An 18,701-nucleotide genomic window follows, 5' to 3' on the forward strand; every position below is an offset into this window, starting at 1 on the left:
CACAAAAGGAAGGAAGGAAAAATGCTGTCCATATAGTGAGAGACAGCATCTTAAGAAAAAAGAAACCATTTGATTTTACCCTGTGTCCCAGGAAATAAAAAGGCAGTATTAACTTTTAGCATTAATTTTGAAAATACATTATATTGTTTAGAAATTGTTTTGTTTCCTCTTTTGAAAAAAGTAGAAATGACTGGGAGTGTCAGAAGGCTCAACATTAAACACACACACACACATACACACACACACAGCTACTACCACATTAGTAGGAGAAAGCATCTTATTTATTGGTAAAGGAATAAGATTAAGAAATATTGCTTTTATAGTTGCAAGGCACCCCCAGCACATTTTACTCAAATGATTTCCTGTGAAATTTATCCAGTGACCTTCTATAATATATCTCATATGGTTAAACAGTTTGTTCTTTGGCAATTTTTTATATTTTGTTGAATGTTTGAGTAGAAACTAGTGCATACATATGGTTTATGAATATTCATCTAAAACCTACATTGGGCTGCCCAGAGCAAGGGTGGGCTTAGAGACCGGAACTGTGTTACTCACTAGTCCATATTAATTACTCTTCTACTAAACACAACCCTACGGAGCATCCTTAGAAATTTAGGTGTGCCATACACTATGACTCATCAGAAAAAAAATGAAATGTAGAGCCAGAAGTTCTGGCTGTCATATGGCCTCTAGTAGTTTGAAGGTACTTGCCAAGTTTCTGTATGTGTAAAGGCTAATTATTAATCACCAGACTATGATAAGGAGAAAGGATGGACTGAATTCGTTTCTGTGAGATAAGTAAAGTTCTAAATAAGGAGAGCTTTGCTGAACAGTTTTCTGGATTGAATTTTACATTTTAGGCAAAATAATATTTTTATGGTGATTCTTTGTTCTTCTCATAACTTTCCTTGGATATTTCATTTCCAGGTTGTTTTTTTCCCCTGCTTCCCAAAATGAGCCTGCTCTTACCTAGCTGCTGCATTTACTTCACCCTTAGAAATCTGCCTTGTCCTTCTAAAGGAAATGGCTACTTTGGACAAATCCTCCTCAATAAGACAGTTCAAGTCTGGACATGCTCACTTTCAAACCTCACATTCATTTAAACTTTCTCTTTGGTCAGTCTGTAACCGACACTGGCTGGTTTGGTTGGTCTGTTGTTTGTTGTTGGTGAGTTTGTGTGTGGTGAATGTGGTGGGGTGTACATGGAGGTTAGTGAACAACTTGAGGTCCTTGCCCTGCCTTTCACCATTTTCAAACAAGGTCTCTTCCTGTCTGTAGCTGTGTACACCAGGCCAGCTGGTTTATATGCTTCTGGGATTCTCTAACCTCTACCTTCCATCTTCTTGTGGAGGGGCTGGGCTTGATTGTAGGCGCATGTTCCTTCCAGAGTCACATGTGGTTCTAGAAATCAGCACTGAGGCCCTAGTGCTGTACTCACTGGGCCATCTCCCTGGCCCATGCCACTCACTGACAGATTAAATACCTGTTGAAAGAACAGGCATGAAGTCTGTGGCCTGACTTCATTCATAGCCCTTTACCATGGCCTTCCAAAGCATATGAACCCTCTTCCTCTCTTCTGACCACAGGTAGTTGGGGGTTTCTGGAAACAAAGTGAGTAGGCTTATGAAGAATATACAGGAACACAGTCCATGTTTGCAGGCATTCCCCCGCCCCTTACTTCTACAGGTTCTGAACTGTAGATGCAGACTGAGCAAAATATTCTGTGCATATGATCTTTATATACCTCACGGCCACCACGTTTGGTTGTTCAAATCCTTAATGATAAGTTTTCCTCTTGTTTTAGCTATTAATTGAAAAATTATTAGTTATCCTTCAACCTCACCTGTATTCAGTTTCTCTGTGGAAGTTTCAAATATTCAACTTTTTGTCAGCCAGTAAACTTACAAAACAAAACAACAAAGCCAGCCTGTCTTTACCTTACTGTCTTTACTGTTCTTGTGTCTCCTCCCTTCCTCAACTCTGTGAAAGCATTAAGCAGTGTGAACATGCTTGAGACCAGATCTACTCTTTGGAGTTTGTTCTCATCCTTCTGTCCTTTTCATTCCTTCTGCTCATCTTTCTGTATTTCTTTCCCTCTCTACCTGTCCTTCTCCTCTCAGCTTCCCAGGCATATTTTATAGAACAAATAGATTTGTTTAATTGCTCTGTTAAGTGAATTGATCTTTTTCAATCCTGCTTCTATTTTTAATCCCAGAGCTCTTCTGTATCCCCATCAGCCAGTTTCCGAGGTTCTGAGAAACACAGAAACTCTACAGACTATTCCTCAGAGAGCAAAAAGCAGAAAACAGAAGAAAAAGAAATTGCCGCTCGCTATGTAAGTTCAGTCACCTTTGCTGTGTGTGTGTGTCTGTATATGCATATGTTAGACCACAGTGCTTTCCTAGAGCAGCTAATGTAAGCCCTTGGGTGTACTAGGTTATTCTGTTAGAGTAGGTAGAACGTTATGTGGTTAGCTTAGAGATACAGAAATAACATAAAATCCAAGAAATTTGGATGGACCCAAGTACAGAATTTTGTAGAAGATGTCTTTAATGATTAAAACTCATTTTCCTCTTGTGCCTGGGTAGGTCACAAGTGAAGGAAGGAGCATGCTGGGTAGGAAGTGTGGAGGCAATTGTTTGTTGTTCTGCTCCCCACCAGCTGGTTTCCTGCAGGATAGCAGGCTTCATAAGAAGCTCAAACTTTGGATTTTTACCATTTAGTTTAGCCATACAGTGACTTATTCAGATCTTTCAAATGCTGCCGGACCAAACCACTCCACACTTGTAGGCTGTGTTTAGGTGTGTTCTAGAGTAGTAAGGAACCCATTTTACTGCATTTTTCAAAAATGGGAAATGTAATCATTACCTAACTCCTAACATCAACATGAAGAATAAACAAGAGTGTTTTATATAAAGTGTTTCACTGTTGAGTACATAAGGACCTTGTTTGGGCACATAAATGTAGCTGAAACTGATGTTGCTTGTTTTTTCCTGGGCAGTAGAGATAATGCTTCTTAATTCTCTGTACAGGACAGTGATGGTGAGAAAAGTGATGACAACTTAGTCGTCGATGTGTCCAATGAGGTATGTTTGCAGCTAGCTTCACTTCCTGCTGCTCTGCAGCTGTGACAAAGGTGAATGTCCACAGTACTTATGAGAGACTGTTACCAACTTTATACACTGCTGGGCCTTTCAAAAGTGCTGCTTCTTCCTTTCAAACCCCGCTGTCCTTTTCCACCATAAGAAATGACAGATGTCAGTGTCACATTCTGATTTAATTGATGGTCCTTGCAGATTAATAGACTTTGATTTTCGTTTTTGTTTTGAGATTTCAACCCAGTATCAGTTTAGCAATTTCAGTTAATTTTTATCTTTTCTAGACATTTTGTACTCTGAAGCAAGCTATTAAGTGCTTTTCAGTTAGAATGGTACCCAGTCAAGGCCCTCGGTGCTGTGAGTCGTTTGTGAGTCTTACCTTTGTTTCTTTGTAGGATCCATCTTCCCCTCGAGGAAGCCCAGCACATTCCCCAAGGGAGAATGGCCTGGACAAGACACGCCTCCTCAAGAAAGATGCCCCCATCAGCCCCGCTTCTGTCGCATCTTCCAGCAGTACTCCTTCTTCCAAATCCAAAGAGCTTAGCCTTGTAAGCCACTCCCCGTCCAGAACTGCCACTTCCAAAATAGTTCTTGGATTTTGAGTTTTCAGTTTTTGTGTATTTTATATTTTTCTTAGGGCTTGGATTCTAGTTGTTGGAGTGTGTTTGTGTGTGGTGGTTCAGATACAAGTTTAGTTAGAAAAATTTTTTGGAGCAGAAAGGTTTGCTAACCTGATGGTGTTTGCTTCCTGAGTCTTTCTGTAAGCTTAAGAGAGAGATAATGAATGAAAATGAAAGAAAAATATCTTAGTAAAGTTGAAAAATACATACTGAAGTGAGGGCAGTGGGCTTATTGCCTGTGGTTTCTGATGAACTTGGTTTGGAGATTCTCTGTAATTTTATTACTAGCTTCATTTGAATTGTTGGGCTGTACACAGCTGCAATGACTTTAGGTCTACGTAGACTAGGTGTCCTCTCACTAATAAAAGTCTGTTTTGACTCAACACAAATGCCAGACTGAACTGCCCAGCAATCAGGACATTCCCTGCACTTCCTCCCATGGCTGTGGAGTTGATTGCATTTGTGCATAGTAAATCCCCTTTCTCTTCACCACTTCTTTTTTTTTTCTTTCTTTCTTCTTTCTTTCTTTCTTTCTTTCTTTCTTTCTTTCTTTCTTTCTTGCCATATGTAGTTTTTAGTGACCTTTTGAATTCATAGCTAAGGGACTGGAGGATTCTTCAGTTTGTGGGGAGATAAAGAGTATACATGTATAGGATGGATAGAAGGCTAGATTAAGGTTTGGGTGCAACCTCCTTGTCCTTTCTTCTGGATGCCTGTTTGTCTTTTCATGGCCTCTCCATTCAGCTATGGGTACCAGGCGATTGATGTGTGGGTCTTTTCTGAGAGGAGTGATTTAGATAAAGAACTTCTTAGGAAGTGAACAGTGAGTTAGGAGCCTGACTTAACCGTGACCACCATCATGTGGCCCACATTAAGGATGTATGATTTATGAATTTCTTTGACTTTTGACTGAGACCAGATTCCTAGAAATGACTTCCACAGTTTCCTGAATTGTGCCTTCCTGGCTCTTTGCCAGCTACTTTTAATTGATGCGAGATAAAAGACAAGCAAAATAAATTCTCGAATTTCTTTTTTATTGTTGTTTTGTTTGCTGTTTTAATATTAAAGTAACTCTTAAAATTATGTTCTCATGGTTGATATTCTCCTTCTCTTGTTAGAATGAAAAATCTACTACTCCTGTTTCAAAGTCTAATACCCCTACTCCACGAACTGATGCACCGACCCCTGGCAGTAACTCTACTCCAGGACTGAGGCCTGTACCTGGAAAGCCACCAGGTGTGGACCCCTTAGGTTAGTGAGGAGAGAATAAAATGTTGTTTGTTTATGCTTATGTTTTTTTAAATAAGTAACTTAAGTAATGAAATCTGTTAAAAATAGTAATGATCAGTACTGACTGACTGTTAGACAAGGTAAGTCTTCCCAGTCAAGCATGTGTCCCCTCCCACATCTAACACATAGTGTTTAAAAAAAAATGGGATGAATGATTGTACCACTTCAAAGGATTGAATGATTTGAGAATAGTAAAATCAGTTCATTTGAACTATGGGTAGTATTGTTAACCACCTTGAAGAATGTACTGCTACTGTTTTCTAAGTTCTTGGTTTTCTCTTCAGCATCTAGCCTGAGGACCCCGATGGCTGTACCATGTCCATATCCAACCCCCTTTGGGATTGTGCCCCATGCTGGGATGAATGGGGAGCTGACCAGCCCTGGAGCCGCCTATGCTGGGCTGCACAACATCTCCCCCCAGATGAGTGCTGCTGCTGCAGCAGCTGCAGCAGCAGCAGCCTATGGAAGATCACCTGTGGTATGTTTACATGCTTCTCTAGATTAGAGTTTCAGAACATACAGCATTCTTTTTAATGTAGTTTATATAATATAAAGGATCTGCATATTTATAAATTAAGATATATGTGATTATGTCTTGATCTCTTTGGGAAAGTGAGAAAGTTTATGACTTCTTAAAATTTAGTAGTTATTTTGACATTTTAAACTACTAAATTAGACTACAGAGGAGAATAAATAGAATAAAGCCTTTGTTTCTGTCATAAGCCTCAGTAATCAGTACTATAATTTTCTATATATTCCAGTCCTACATAAATAACTTTTAAATCCTAAACATCCTCTCATTTTATCAATAGATCGTTGGTGAAAATGCCTATTAAGTTTTATTTTTACGTTACCTGCTTTCCTAGGCTTTAGGAAGGTATAGCAAATGAGCCTAACGGTTTGTTTTGCACCGGGACAATTTTAGGTGGGATTTGATCCACACCATCACATGCGTGTGCCAGCAATACCTCCAAACTTGACAGGCATTCCAGGAGGCAAACCGTGAGTACCTTTTGTCCCTTTGGGTTGACTGTCTACCAAGCTCTAGTCCTTGCTTGCATTTTAGAATTTGGGCATTGCTAAATAGTAACATGGCTTTGAAGTATCATTTTCTCTTAGCAAAAGACAAGACATAATAAGGTCAAGTTTTGTGTGTTCAGTTTAAAAATCAAGCCATTGTGTTGTGTAGAGTTGTGTGGAAGTTGTGAAGGTAGCTCTGGCAGTCACGGCTTCTCCCTGTCTGTTGCTGATTTTAAGGCAGCTGTTCTTCAGAAAGTGTGATGTTTATATGCAAACTTAGATGATTAGAATTTGAACATGTAGAGAACAGACACACTAAACTTCAAAAAAAAAAAAAAAACCCAGAACAGTCTTCTGCTCGGTTCTATTTCCAGAAAAGGTAATTTGCTCATTTGGTTTCTTTACTGTGAGCTGAGCATTTGGAATGTCTATTCACACTCCCTGGAGTGATAACAGACCAAGTACAACACACCTCTTCCAGCCTCTTTTTGTATATTCCAATCTCACCACATCCATTCCACAGCCTTGGTTTTGGTATATTTACACTCTTTTTTTCCCCCCCCTCACTACCTAAACACAGTTCTAATAGGATTAGAAAAACTGAAAAAGAAAACTTTTAAAGTAGCTTTTGGCTCTTAAAAAATACTTTTCTTTCTCTGAATGAAACGTTCTTGTCTTTACACACATGCACAGATGTGTGGGGAGACACACACACACACACACACACACACACACACACACACACACACACACACATTAGTCTTGATTGGCATCTCTCCTGAGATCTAACCTACCATGCATATGCTGCATCCTTAGTCCCCTGCACTATCCAGACTTGATTGAGAAGCCACAGAGCTCTCCCTCTCCAGAGGCTCTCCTGTCCACTTGCCTTTTGGGCATTTAGTCTTACTGATTCTTCTCTATTAATGTTTTCTGTGATTCACTGTGTCACTTCCGGTCTCTGTTAGGTACCCTCTTAACAAAGCATTCTGCCCTGATAACTCTGTCTTTAAATAACGCTCCACTCTGGCTTGCTTCCTATGGTTCTTTTCCTGAGATAGACGTCACTATGTACCCCAAGCTGGTTTGAATTTTCTGATCCTCCTGCCTCTACCTCCTAAGTGCTGGGCTGGTGTGTGTGTGTGTGTATGTATATATTATACACACACACACACACACACACACACACACACACACACACATATATATATATTACACACGTACATATAACATTCAGAAATGTGATTTAGAGTGAGGAGTTGAGAAGTCCAGGTGAAATAGGATGACATATCTGGTGCTCCCTCTCCTCCCTTTTACACAAGATAATTTGATCTTATTCTTGCTCCCACTCCCAGAGCCTCCTTACCCACCCAACTTTATATTCTTTTTCTCTTAACAAAACAGACAAACAAAAAAAACACAACACACACACAGAGATACATATATATGGATTCCATATTTTATTGGCCAACTACTCCTGAGCATGAAGCCTGCCCTGCAGAGTGGTTGATATACTCAGTATCACTCCATTGAAGATTTTCCCTCTCTCAGCAGCTATCAGTTATAAATAGTTTCTTGTTTAGTTGTGGGACTCTATGCCCACTTCACCTTTTCCACTCTGGAATTTTATCTGGCTTGAACTTTTGCGGATCTTGTGCATACTGTCACAGTTGCTGTAAGTTCATATATTCATCAGCTCTGTTGGGTTGGAAAATGCTGTTCCCTTGTAATCATCCACTACCTCTGGCTCTTAGGAACTTTTCATTTTCTCTTCCATATGAATCTTAAGGGAAAGCGAATAATACAGACATCCTCTTAAGGATTGAGTACTCCAAAGTCTTTCACTTTCTATACATTGTTCAGTAGGTGGGTCTCCATGTTAATTACCATCTGCTGCAAGAAACAGCTTCTCTGATAAGGGCTCAGGAATGCACTGATCTGTGGGCATAACAATGTGTCATTAGGAGTTTGGTTGCTATGTTCATTTAGCGGGATAACTGGTAGGTTTTCCTCTAAGGCCCATGACCTACCTAGTCTTAGGTTCTTGACTTCATCAAAAGGGTCAGGTATGAATTCCGTTTCATGGTGTGGACCTTAACTTTAACCAAACAGTAATTGGTTACTCTCTTAAGATCTGTGCCTCCATTGTATCAGTGGATATATTTTCCAGGCAGGTCACTATTGTAGCTCAAAGGGGTCATAGCTGGATGAGACTGAGATTACTTTTCTCCTCTAGTAGCACTTATAGTGCCTCCCACCCAGCACTATGTATTCAGTAGGAAGTGAAACCTCTAGTTATGTAGCAGCTCAAGTTTTCCATATTTTCTATTTTGGATGACAAGTATATGGTGTCTTGAGCAATAGGGTCTAACCATCAGGTTGTGGAAGGTTAGCTAATAGCAAGGACAGTAACATATAATGTTGACCAGGGTTGGCTGTTCGACGCTTTTAGTCAAGAAGTTGTAGTCATTCCTGGTCCTGAGGATTTTGTTTGGTAGTATATAACATCTAGTTGGAACATTGTCTCAGCTATTATATGGTTAATTCGGCTTAAATTTCTTTTGTACATGCATATATTTTAGGAAGCTTCTACAGTAATAAGTTTCCATATGGTTTCTCCAAGGGACTTTAATGTTATTTATTCCTCCCCATATGCCTTTTCTACTGTTCCCTCCTATTCCCCTTCCCATTTAATCCTCCTATTCTAGCTTCCCCATTATCCCTTTATAACACTCCATTCCTGTTTCTCCTTCCTTGGAAGACCCTTAGTCACTTACTAGTTACCCAGCCTCAATATAGTCATAATGGAACACATACATTTAAAACTGAAATCTGATATTCGCATATAAGAGAAAACCTGCAATATTTTTTTACTTCCGAGTTACCTCACTCAGGATGATTGTTTCTAATTCCATCTGTTTACCTGCAAATTTCATGCTAGTTTCTCAACAGCTGAATGAATATTCTGTTATGTAAATGTACCACATTTTCATTATCCATTCACTCATTGTTGGACACCTAGGCTGTTTCCGTTTTCTGGCTGTTAGGAATAGAGCAGAAATGGACATGGATGAGCCAGTGTCTCTGTAGTAAGGTGTAGTAGAGTCCCTAAGTGTGGTATAGATCAGCTTTTTGAGGAACACCCTTCCCCACCCCCATTAATTTCCATACCAGTTGTACCAGTTAGAGCTCTCTCCAACAATGAATATTCAGTTATAGAAGTAGCTTCCAAAGCTGTGTGGCGGGGGCACATGTGGTGGGGGCACATATTCAGCACTCAGGAGGCAGAGGCAGGCAGATCTCTGAGTTCAAGGCCAGCCTAGTCTATAGAAGAAGCTCCAGGACAGCTCCGGCTACACAGAAAAACCCTGTCTCAAAAAAAACAAAAACAAAGTTGATGCTCACAATGCAGGTTTGTTCAAAGAGTAAATAAGTATACGTCGATGTTTTCCTTCTTTGGCCCCTTTGCTTGTTACTTGAGTATTACATAGGCACTTGCTTGTCACCATAGAGTCTCCTTGTATTCCTTTCCCCGTTTCATCTGCCCTTCATGATAAGCATGCCTGAATTGCCTTGACTCCTATTTTTATTTTCTATCTGCTGAGTAAAACTCAAGGTTCTTCCTTCTATAACTTACTTTACCATAGACTCTAACCCAAATATCCCAGTTGCATCAAACAGTGCTGCCTCTATAGCCAAGTTGTTCAGTAAATATTTGGTTTATTAATAAGGGAAACAAGGCAAATTAGACTTTGAGTTCCCTGAGAGTTGAAGATATAAATATCAATTACCATAAAATTCTGTGTACCTATGTATGCTCTGCAAATAGTGGTTGACTGCCTAATAAGTTTTGTTGACCAAGAACTCTGAAGGTGAAAGAAAGATTGGTCTATTTCAAGCAGTGACTAAATAGCAAGGCCGTGGGATTAATCAAATACTAACTCAAATGGCTCTGAGTTCCACATGGACTGAGAGGAGATGGGAGGGCTCCTTTAAGAAAGAGACACAGTCCTTTTGTTCAGGTGCTGTTAACAGTTACCAAGTAGGTAACCAGCAGAAGTAGCAGAATGGATGTGTTGAGGGCTCTTAGTGCAGGGCAGCCTGGAAACTGCAGGAGTGGAAGTGTGCTTGGAACACTTAAAGAAGCAGTGGCCACCTTGGTCTACGGGTCATGCCTGCTAGCCCACTGCAGAATTACAGCCTGTTTGGCTCACCGTGCTTCTGAGCCTTATCCTCGATTCTCTTCCGTCTTAATGACATTAAGCACCACAAGCTCCCACTACCACCACAAATGGGCAGCTGCCATGCTTTCCCCAGAAGCCTGAACTAAACCTAGTTTTCCTAGTCATAAATATGCAAGAGAAGTTTTCTTTTTTTTTAATAACACATTTTTATTGAAAAATAAAATAATTCATATTACATCTCATTTTCTATCCCATCCCATGCATCCTCCCATTCCTCCCTCCCTCCCACTTTCACCCCAGAGGTTTTCTTTTGTTTTGTTTTGTTTTTTCCAATCCTTTATGTAGTTGGGCATGGTCATATGGTAGTAGGTATTTAGTGTATTGCCTTGATGGAAATTTTACTAAAAACCTGCAAGTAAAGTATCTGGCTTTTTAAAAAAAAGATTTAAATTCTCACGGTTCATTAAAAGCCATTTAGTGAGCCGTGGATAGGTTTTTGTTTGTTTTATTGTTGTTGTTGGTTTTTTTAGTACTAGCTGGGCAATAGTGGCACATATCTTTAATCATAGCACTCAGGAGGGAGATGCAGGTAGATCTCTTGAGTCCAAGGCCAGTCTGGTCTACAGCATGAGCTCCAAGACAACCAGGGCTACAAAGCAAAACCCTGTCTTGGAAAACCAAAAAGGACCAAAAAAAGTATAACACTATCTGAACTTCAAAACTTCCTTTTTGTAAGATTTAATCTTTGTGACCTCTTAATTGCTACATCGATTAGCCATTTTTTTAAATTATCCTCCCTCTGAGGACCAGCCTTTCTTCACAAGCCTGAACTAGAAGCTGGCTCTCCTTATGTCACCCTTTCTTCTACATCCCCTTAGGGAAGATGCCCTTTCCTTTTCCTCAAAACCTATAGCCGTCATTTCAATGGTGTTACTTGAGGGCCCCCTGTGCAGTTTCTTGATGAATTAAATTTCTGACTTCTGTGAAAATCCTGCTTCTTTTAGACGTCTGCTGTTTGAATCTACCTCATCTTCTACCTTGATGGAGTTTCCTCTAAAGACCTGACAGAAAGCTTACAGTGTGCCTAAACGACTATAAATAAAGCCCTGGTGGCTTTGTCTGTGTCCAGGATTATCTATGGCAAAGATCTGCCTACTTTGTTCTACCTGTATTAAAAGTTCTCATCATCAGCCCAAATACTGTGTCCAGAATCCAAGTGTCCTATCCAGGATGGCCTTACCTGCCTCACAAGCCAGGTCCTGTGAATTGCAGCCCCTGCTCCCAGTATTCCCACCATCTATGTTTGTAGTCATGGTAAGCTTGCTAGTCTGAGGTCACACATAGTGTAGCTCCACGTCTTCTTTGTTTGACTTGGAAAATATCCTCTGCCTATTCACTTCCGAGTTTCCCAACCCTTTCCTCAGGAGCTGTGACATGCCCTCAATGCTGGGCTTTTTGTAATATAACCAGCCTATACTTTTGCAGTAAGAACTGGAAACTATCAGTTTCCGGTATTTTTCTATTGTTGTGATAAAGCGGTGACTAAAAGCAACTTATGGAAGAAGGTGTTTATTTTGGCATATGATTCTAAAGGGCTTAGAGTCCATGGTAGCAGGGAAGCAGCAAGAGGCAGGTAACTAAGAGCACATGTCTTCAAACACAAACAGGAAGCAGAGAGCACACCTAGTGGCAGGAGGCTTTTAATCTCAAAGTCATCCGTACTCTTTCCAAACAGGACACACCACCATAAATAGTACCACCAACTGGGTAACAAACATGTTCAAATGCCTGACAGCCTTTGAGCACTTGTCAATCACACCACCCAACGCTCAGCTTTGGTTCTGTTCCTGTGTGTGGCTTAGTCCAAGCTCCTGCTTGACTAAAAGAGATGCTTTCTCTTGGTGTGGTACACATTTCTCAAAAAGGGCTACAGTCCCTAGAGCTACCAAGATAAGCTCAACCCCTTTCCAGCTGCTCTTGGCATCTGCTTCTCCCTGCGCTGATCTGCATCACTGCAGTCTCACTATCCTCTTGCTAACAGTTGCATACTAAAAGTAGACTTAGGGTCCAGTTTCAAATATTTTCACACCACAAGGCTTTAAGGGTGTGAACTGAAAAAATGGAAGTGCTATACACCAGTAAGGTAGGTCTTGGGATTCTCAGACAGAACAGAACACTTTTTCGAGTTCTCATTCATTCCTTTGGTTTTGTTGTTGTTGTTTTGTTTTGTTTTGTTTTTTGTCCAGTGGGGGGAGAGGGCAAGGTGTACAACTGCCATTTCAGTGTTTACCTACAGAATCTGAACTCTTTAGAGCTTCATAATTTTAGCTTACTTATCTCCATTAATAACTCATTTGGTTGGAGTGAATCCATCTATAGGTAAAAATCTGTTACAGGTCATAGAACCACTGAAAAGTACAAAGCAATGAACGTTTAGAGTGAAAAAAATAGGTACTATATATATTTGACATTAGCTGTCCTCTCTGTAAGCTATAGACTCATCCTCTCTCTTTGAAGTTAGAATTATATTCAGAAAGGCTACGTAACTACTAATATCACACAACAACTATTAAATAGTCAGTTGGTATTTTGTTATGGACATACCTCCATGGCTTTGAAGGTTATATTATTGTGCTATACCAGATCCATTTGAATTTATTTGTTTCTTGTTTGTTTGTTTATGATCATCTCAAGTGACACTGAAATAAAGGATTTTCTGTCTTTTGTTATATTGGATGGTTTAATAACATTTTCAAGAAAGTAGTTTAGTTGATGGAGTATGTTTCTAGTATGTATGAAACCTAGGTCTTGCATTCTTCACTGTTTAAACCAGGCATGATAGGGCACACCTGTAATCACAGCACATGGGCAGTAGAGACAGTAGGTCAGATATCAGAGTCATCCTCCACTGCATGATGAGTTTGAGGCTAGCCATGAATACATGAGACCCTGTCCTACAAGGAAACATGCAGAAGCTAGTGCTCTCTAAATTGTTGTACTGTTTTTCCTTCCTGTACCCTAGAGCATACTCCTTTCACGTTAGTGCTGATGGCCAGATGCAGCCTGTACCCTTTCCCCCTGACGCCCTCATTGGACCTGGGATCCCCCGACATGCTCGACAGATCAATACCCTCAACCATGGGGAGGTGGTGTGTGCAGTGACGATCAGCAATCCCACAAGACACGTGTACACAGGTGGCAAGGGCTGTGTAAAGGTCTGGGACATCAGCCACCCTGGCAACAAGAGCCCCGTCTCTCAGCTAGACTGCCTGGTAAGTGACTCTGATGGTAAAAAAAAATCATAGCAGTCCGAAGAGGATAAATAGGGATTTCTGTCAGTGTGATCCAGTTCTTCCTGTATGGTATGTGCACCTGTACAATCTGCATTCACTCTGTCCCCAGAGTCAAAGGAAAATCACTTGGTTCAAGAATCCTAAGAGTTCACACATTGCTTCTACAGAGCATACATGAGAACTTGAGATCTCCAGTCAGCTCTTCATGTGGTTACCAGGCCCTTAGCTGGTCTGTTACCATTTGTCCTTGGGTTACATAGAAATTGAAGCTTAGTTTTCTTCTCTTGCATCAGAAGAATCCTGGTGCATTATTTAACCTAACATAATTAAGTGTACACACAAAAACAATTTTCATAAATTCATGAACATGGGAGACATTGTCTTTTCCTGTTCTGCTTCCTATTGATGGCACTTCATGGAATCCACAATGCCTGTTAGTCATACATGGCAAAGCTAATCCAAAGGAACCAACTGCCAGTTAGCTTTAAATGTGATGTGGTTTTAATACCAGGATCCTTCGTCCTCAGCAAAATATGCCAGGGTTTCAGTGGTGTGTACACAGGGCATATGAATCTGTTGCCTAACTTGGTGGTGGGAGTGGGACTAGATCTTTGTATTTGGGTGCTAATTAAGATTAAATATCTTGGTACTAAATTTTGTAGATCAAGTTTAAGTACTTCCTTAATTTTATGTAATTTTGTAGCATTAATCTACTTTATCATTGTCATAAGCAAAGATGGCTCATTACACCAGAAGGGAAGACAATAATTTTATGAATTTCTGCTCTCATGTTAATGCTGTTTTCCTTTCCTCATGAGTAATTCTGTGATGGCTTTTGTCTCCATAGAACAGGGATAACTACATCCGCTCCTGCAGATTGCTCCCTGATGGTCGCACCTTAATTGTTGGAGGGGAAGCCAGTACACTGTCCATCTGGGACCTGGCAGCTCCAACCCCACGCATCAAGGCAGAGCTGACGTCCTCAGCTCCCGCCTGCTATGCTCTGGCCATCAGCCCTGACTCCAAGGTCTGCTTCTCATGCTGCAGCGATGGCAACATTGCAGTGTGGGACCTGCACAACCAGACCCTGGTGAGGTAGGTCAGCTGAATACACTTCTACATTGTAATGGAAAGCTAATTTACCACATGGTGCCCAAAGCTCTGTGTGTGTCTGTCTGTCTGCCTGTATGTGTATGTTTGCATATTTGTCTGTATCTGTCTTGGTGGAATGCAACTACTTTCTAAAAAGTGTTGTGAACCAGATGCATTTTAGAGATTTTATATGTAAAATCTTGCTTCCACACTGTATTTTATGAAATGAGTGTTTCACTATACACACACACACATACACAGTGTTACTGATGCATATTTTCAGAAGTCAAGGTCATTTTTATACAAAGAATATTGTTACACCTCGTAGGCTCCTTAGATGTCTAGTAGCTTATTGTCTGTGCTTGCTGACACCAGTCATCGCCCTTAGCTCCTTGATGAGAAGTTGTAGTATTTGATTCTAGTTTAGGTGCTGCATGTGGCACAGCTTCTGCAACAGTTACATGGCTCTTGCCAAGGGCCTAGTGCTGCTGGGTTGCTGTTTCTGCTCACATGGCCTAAGTTGTCTGTGTCCTTCCCTGCCCCCCCCCCTTATTTATTTATTTATTTATTTATTTATTTATTTATTTATTTATTTTTGGTTTTGAAGACAGGGCCATTTTGTATTAGCCTTGGCTGTCCTGGACTTGCTTTTTAGACTAGGCTAGCCTTGAACTCACGGTGATCTACCTGCCTCTGTCTCCCGAGTGCTGGAGTTAAAGGCATGCGCCACCACACCGGCTGTGTTTTCATATTTAAGGACATGTGGACAACAGGGTTATAGAAATGATGGCAAACAGTATGCTCAAGAAAAGGGTAGGAGGAGATTAGGAACATTACCTGTGATATAGGGGGCTTGTGTGGGAAGAGAAGAACCCACTACACTCCTATTTTGAAGGGCTGCAATTCCAAAAGCAAAATGGGTTTTGTTTTTGTGGCTTTAAGGTAAGGTTCGGATAGTCAAGATTATCCTCAACTATAAAGTGAGGATCCACTTTGAATTCTCTCCTTCATGACCTGTGTACATTTTACTAGAGGTGTCCCTGGGCAGTGGATCGCCCTGTGTGTGCTTCTATTAAATGGTTCTTGTGAGACGGGCCTTTCCCTACTGCGCAGCCAAAACAGATATATGTTATATTATGTTATTATTATTTTTTGATTTTTTTTTCTAATTATTTGAATAAGTAGAAAGCGTAAACCAAATGAGATCTGAAGATAAACCCTGCATTGAATTTGATCAGCGGAGGTCCCAATTGAATTCAAAGAAAAACTAACTTTTCAACGGCCTTCCCTCCATTTTACATTTTTAGGCAATTCCAGGGTCACACAGATGGAGCCAGTTGTATTGACATTTCTAATGATGGCACCAAGCTCTGGACAGGCGGTTTGGACAACACTGTGAGGTCCTGGGACCTGCGTGAAGGGCGGCAGCTTCAACAGCATGACTTCACCTCGCAGGTGTGGACTATGTTGAGTAATGTGACCCACTAAAAGAAAAGTGGTGCACTTGAATGTAGATCTCTTGGAGATCATCTTTTAGGCTTGATTCTTTCTGTACATTTTGGATTTTGTTATTTCCTCTATACTTAGGAGCATACCTCCTGGTTAATAAGACCTTGTCTGCTGCAGCCACCATCATTTGTTTTAATTCTAGATCTTTTCTTTGGGCTATTGCCCAACTGGAGAGTGGCTTGCAGTGGGGATGGAAAATAGCAATGTGGAAGTGTTACATGTCACCAAGCCGGATAAATACCAGTTGCATCTTCATGAGAGCTGTGTGCTGTCACTCAAGTTTGCCCACTGTGGTAAGCAAGCCCCTTTTGTTCAGTTGCTATCAATCAGAAGGATTGCTTGGTTCTTCTCTTGACTCAGCAACGTTGACACTTTTATTTTGTTAATGTGTCTCTCTTCACAACTATATAGTGTACTTAAACATGCATGCTTTCCTAATAGGCTATGTAAATTGCTGGCCTTAAACTACTTTTTCCTTCACAATCAGTGACTCATGAAGTCCAGAAGACTATGGGCTTTACTTTTGATATAATATATATAATATAAAATCAAATATATCTTTCTTGATATAATACCATTCTATGAAGCAAATGACAAAGTAACACAAATCCCTTTTCCTATAGGCAAATGGTTTGTAAGCACTGGAAAGGACAACCTTCTGAATGCGTGGAGGACACCTTATGGGGCCAGCATATTCCAGGTAATACCTAGCAGTGGTGAGCTACCTGTAGTGGATGACTATGCCATCTCTATCTGGGCAGCATCCTATGAGTACTGTACCTACTTAAGAGATGACGTTGGAGCGTCTGATACCATTTCTATCGAGTGGAACAAATCCTGCCGAAGCAGGGAGGGGGATTAACCACACGAGGATCTTTTGCTATGATTTCTGATCCTTGCATCACTGTAAATCCTGAATTACCCATGACTTAATCAATCAATCCTCTTTCAATTGGGGAATTACGTCTTTGACATTTTTGTGTTTGTGTACACATTTTCTATTTAGATCTTTAACAAATTTTTGAAATACCCTCATGAGTACTATCGGCTCTTTTCTTTCCCAGTTATTTTATTCACTTTCTTTTGTCAATTCTTTTTCCCAAGAATGTTCAGAAAAGTCCAGTCAAACTCGATTGATTGTATAGACTTATTTTTCTTAGTAGCAAAGTAGGATTTGGTGTAGTTGTTTGGGAAATTATTTGTAAAAACACCAGATTTAGACATGATAAAAACACAGACACGCGCATGAAATCTCTCTTGTTTTCTTATAGATGTGTTGAATTTCATAGGGGACTTAAAGACTTCTGTTTTTAATTTGTAGTTAGAATGTTCTTTGTTTCATGTTTGGGACTAATAGAACAAGCTTGCAAGTCCCTTAACAAAATAACAATAAGTCACCATAGAGTTGATTAATTACCTGAATCCAAAATTAGACTGTCATTCAAGGTTTTTGGTGTGACAAACCAGCTGATGTTATTGTTAGGATGGCTATATCTCCCTCTTTCCCTCCCTCCCTTTCTTTCTTTCTTTCTTTCTTTCTTTCTTTCTTTCTTTCTTTCTTTCTTTCTTTCTTTCTTTCTTTCTTCCTGGTTTTTTGAGACAGGGTTTCTCTGTGTAGCCCAGGCTGGCCTAGAATTCACAGAGATCTACCTGCCTCTCCTCCAAATGTTGGGATTAAAGACACACTCCATGCCCCACTGAAGCTTATGCCTTAATTCTGTGGTTTTATGACATCTTAGGTACACAGACTGAAAGAAAAAAATAAGTAGACTACATCTTTTATATTAAACACAAATATTATATCTTAAGTATATGCTGGCTTAGGAATTTTTAATTAACTGTTATAGTAAAAAAAATTGAGAGACGTGCAGTGTACTAGATATTTGTCTTACATTTCTAGTTACAGATGTTTCAAGTATTATTAAGGGTACTCGTTTAAAATGTGTGCTCTGCCCTCATTTCTTCATCACCTCCACCCCTTTAGTGCAGTATGTTTCAGTTCACAACTATTGAATTCATCATGATGTCTTTATGTGTTATGGTAGTAGTGTCGGGTATGTTTACTAGCAGCTGCCATTACTTGTTAGGACCTGTGCTGTGCCTGCTGTTCTGTGATACCACCTAGCTCCCGGCCCTCTGCCAGGGCCAGGTGGGGTTCTTTCATGTCTTGTGTATCCTACTTAGTACTTTCTAGAGAATAGAGGGGTTTTTTTTTTCTTTTCTTTTCTTTATTTAAATGTGTTTTGTGTGCTTGCCATGTTACATACCTGGCGCCCATGGGAAGCAGAAGAGGATGTTGGCACCCTCCTCCTCCTCCCCCCCCCCCCCCCAGAACTGGAGTAATGGTTGTAAACTGCCATATGGAGTCTGAGAATTGAACCCATGTTCTCTAGAACAGCATCCAGTTCTCTTAACCACTGAGCTGTCTCTCCAGCCCCAGAAATAAAATTTAAAACAGGGCCTTGCTTCATTGGCAAGAGTGTTCTGACCATTCAGTTAGCTCTCTTTGATGCCTCAAGGGCAAGAACCACTGCCCCAAGCTAGTGGTGAGCACTGCCATGTCTAGGATTGCTCGGACTGCCCTGTATCTGC

The 18,701-nt window shown here is 40.4% G+C and overlaps 1 protein-coding gene across 8 annotated transcripts in view; it reads left to right on the forward strand.

The window, feature by feature from the left end:
- TLE4 (TLE family member 4, transcriptional corepressor) overlaps nt 1-18,701 on the forward strand; it is a 135,756-nt gene that overhangs the window by 115,247 nt on the left and 1,808 nt on the right. For 7 of the 8 annotated variants that reach the window (XM_084773048.1, XM_084773049.1, XM_084773053.1 and 4 more), the window contains 11 exons: nt 2,219-2,338; nt 3,036-3,089; nt 3,497-3,649; nt 4,840-4,972; nt 5,296-5,489; nt 5,937-6,013; nt 13,238-13,487; nt 14,356-14,603; nt 15,908-16,055; nt 16,252-16,402; nt 16,733-16,809. In XM_084773048.1, the coding sequence (XP_084629174.1) occupies nt 2,219-2,338; nt 3,036-3,089; nt 3,497-3,649; nt 4,840-4,972; nt 5,296-5,489; nt 5,937-6,013; nt 13,238-13,487; nt 14,356-14,603; nt 15,908-16,055; nt 16,252-16,402; nt 16,733-16,809 (1,605 nt within the window). The remainder of the gene's footprint in view (nt 1-2,218; nt 2,339-3,035; nt 3,090-3,496; nt 3,650-4,839; nt 4,973-5,295; nt 5,490-5,936; nt 6,014-13,237; nt 13,488-14,355; nt 14,604-15,907; nt 16,056-16,251; nt 16,403-16,732; nt 16,810-18,701) is intronic. The other variant, XM_084773052.1, reaches the window with a different exon arrangement.

This window comes from Acomys minous (genome assembly GCF_964271855.1).
Source record: "Acomys minous genome assembly, chromosome: 2".
Taxonomy (NCBI): Eukaryota; Metazoa; Chordata; class Mammalia; order Rodentia; family Muridae; genus Acomys; species Acomys minous.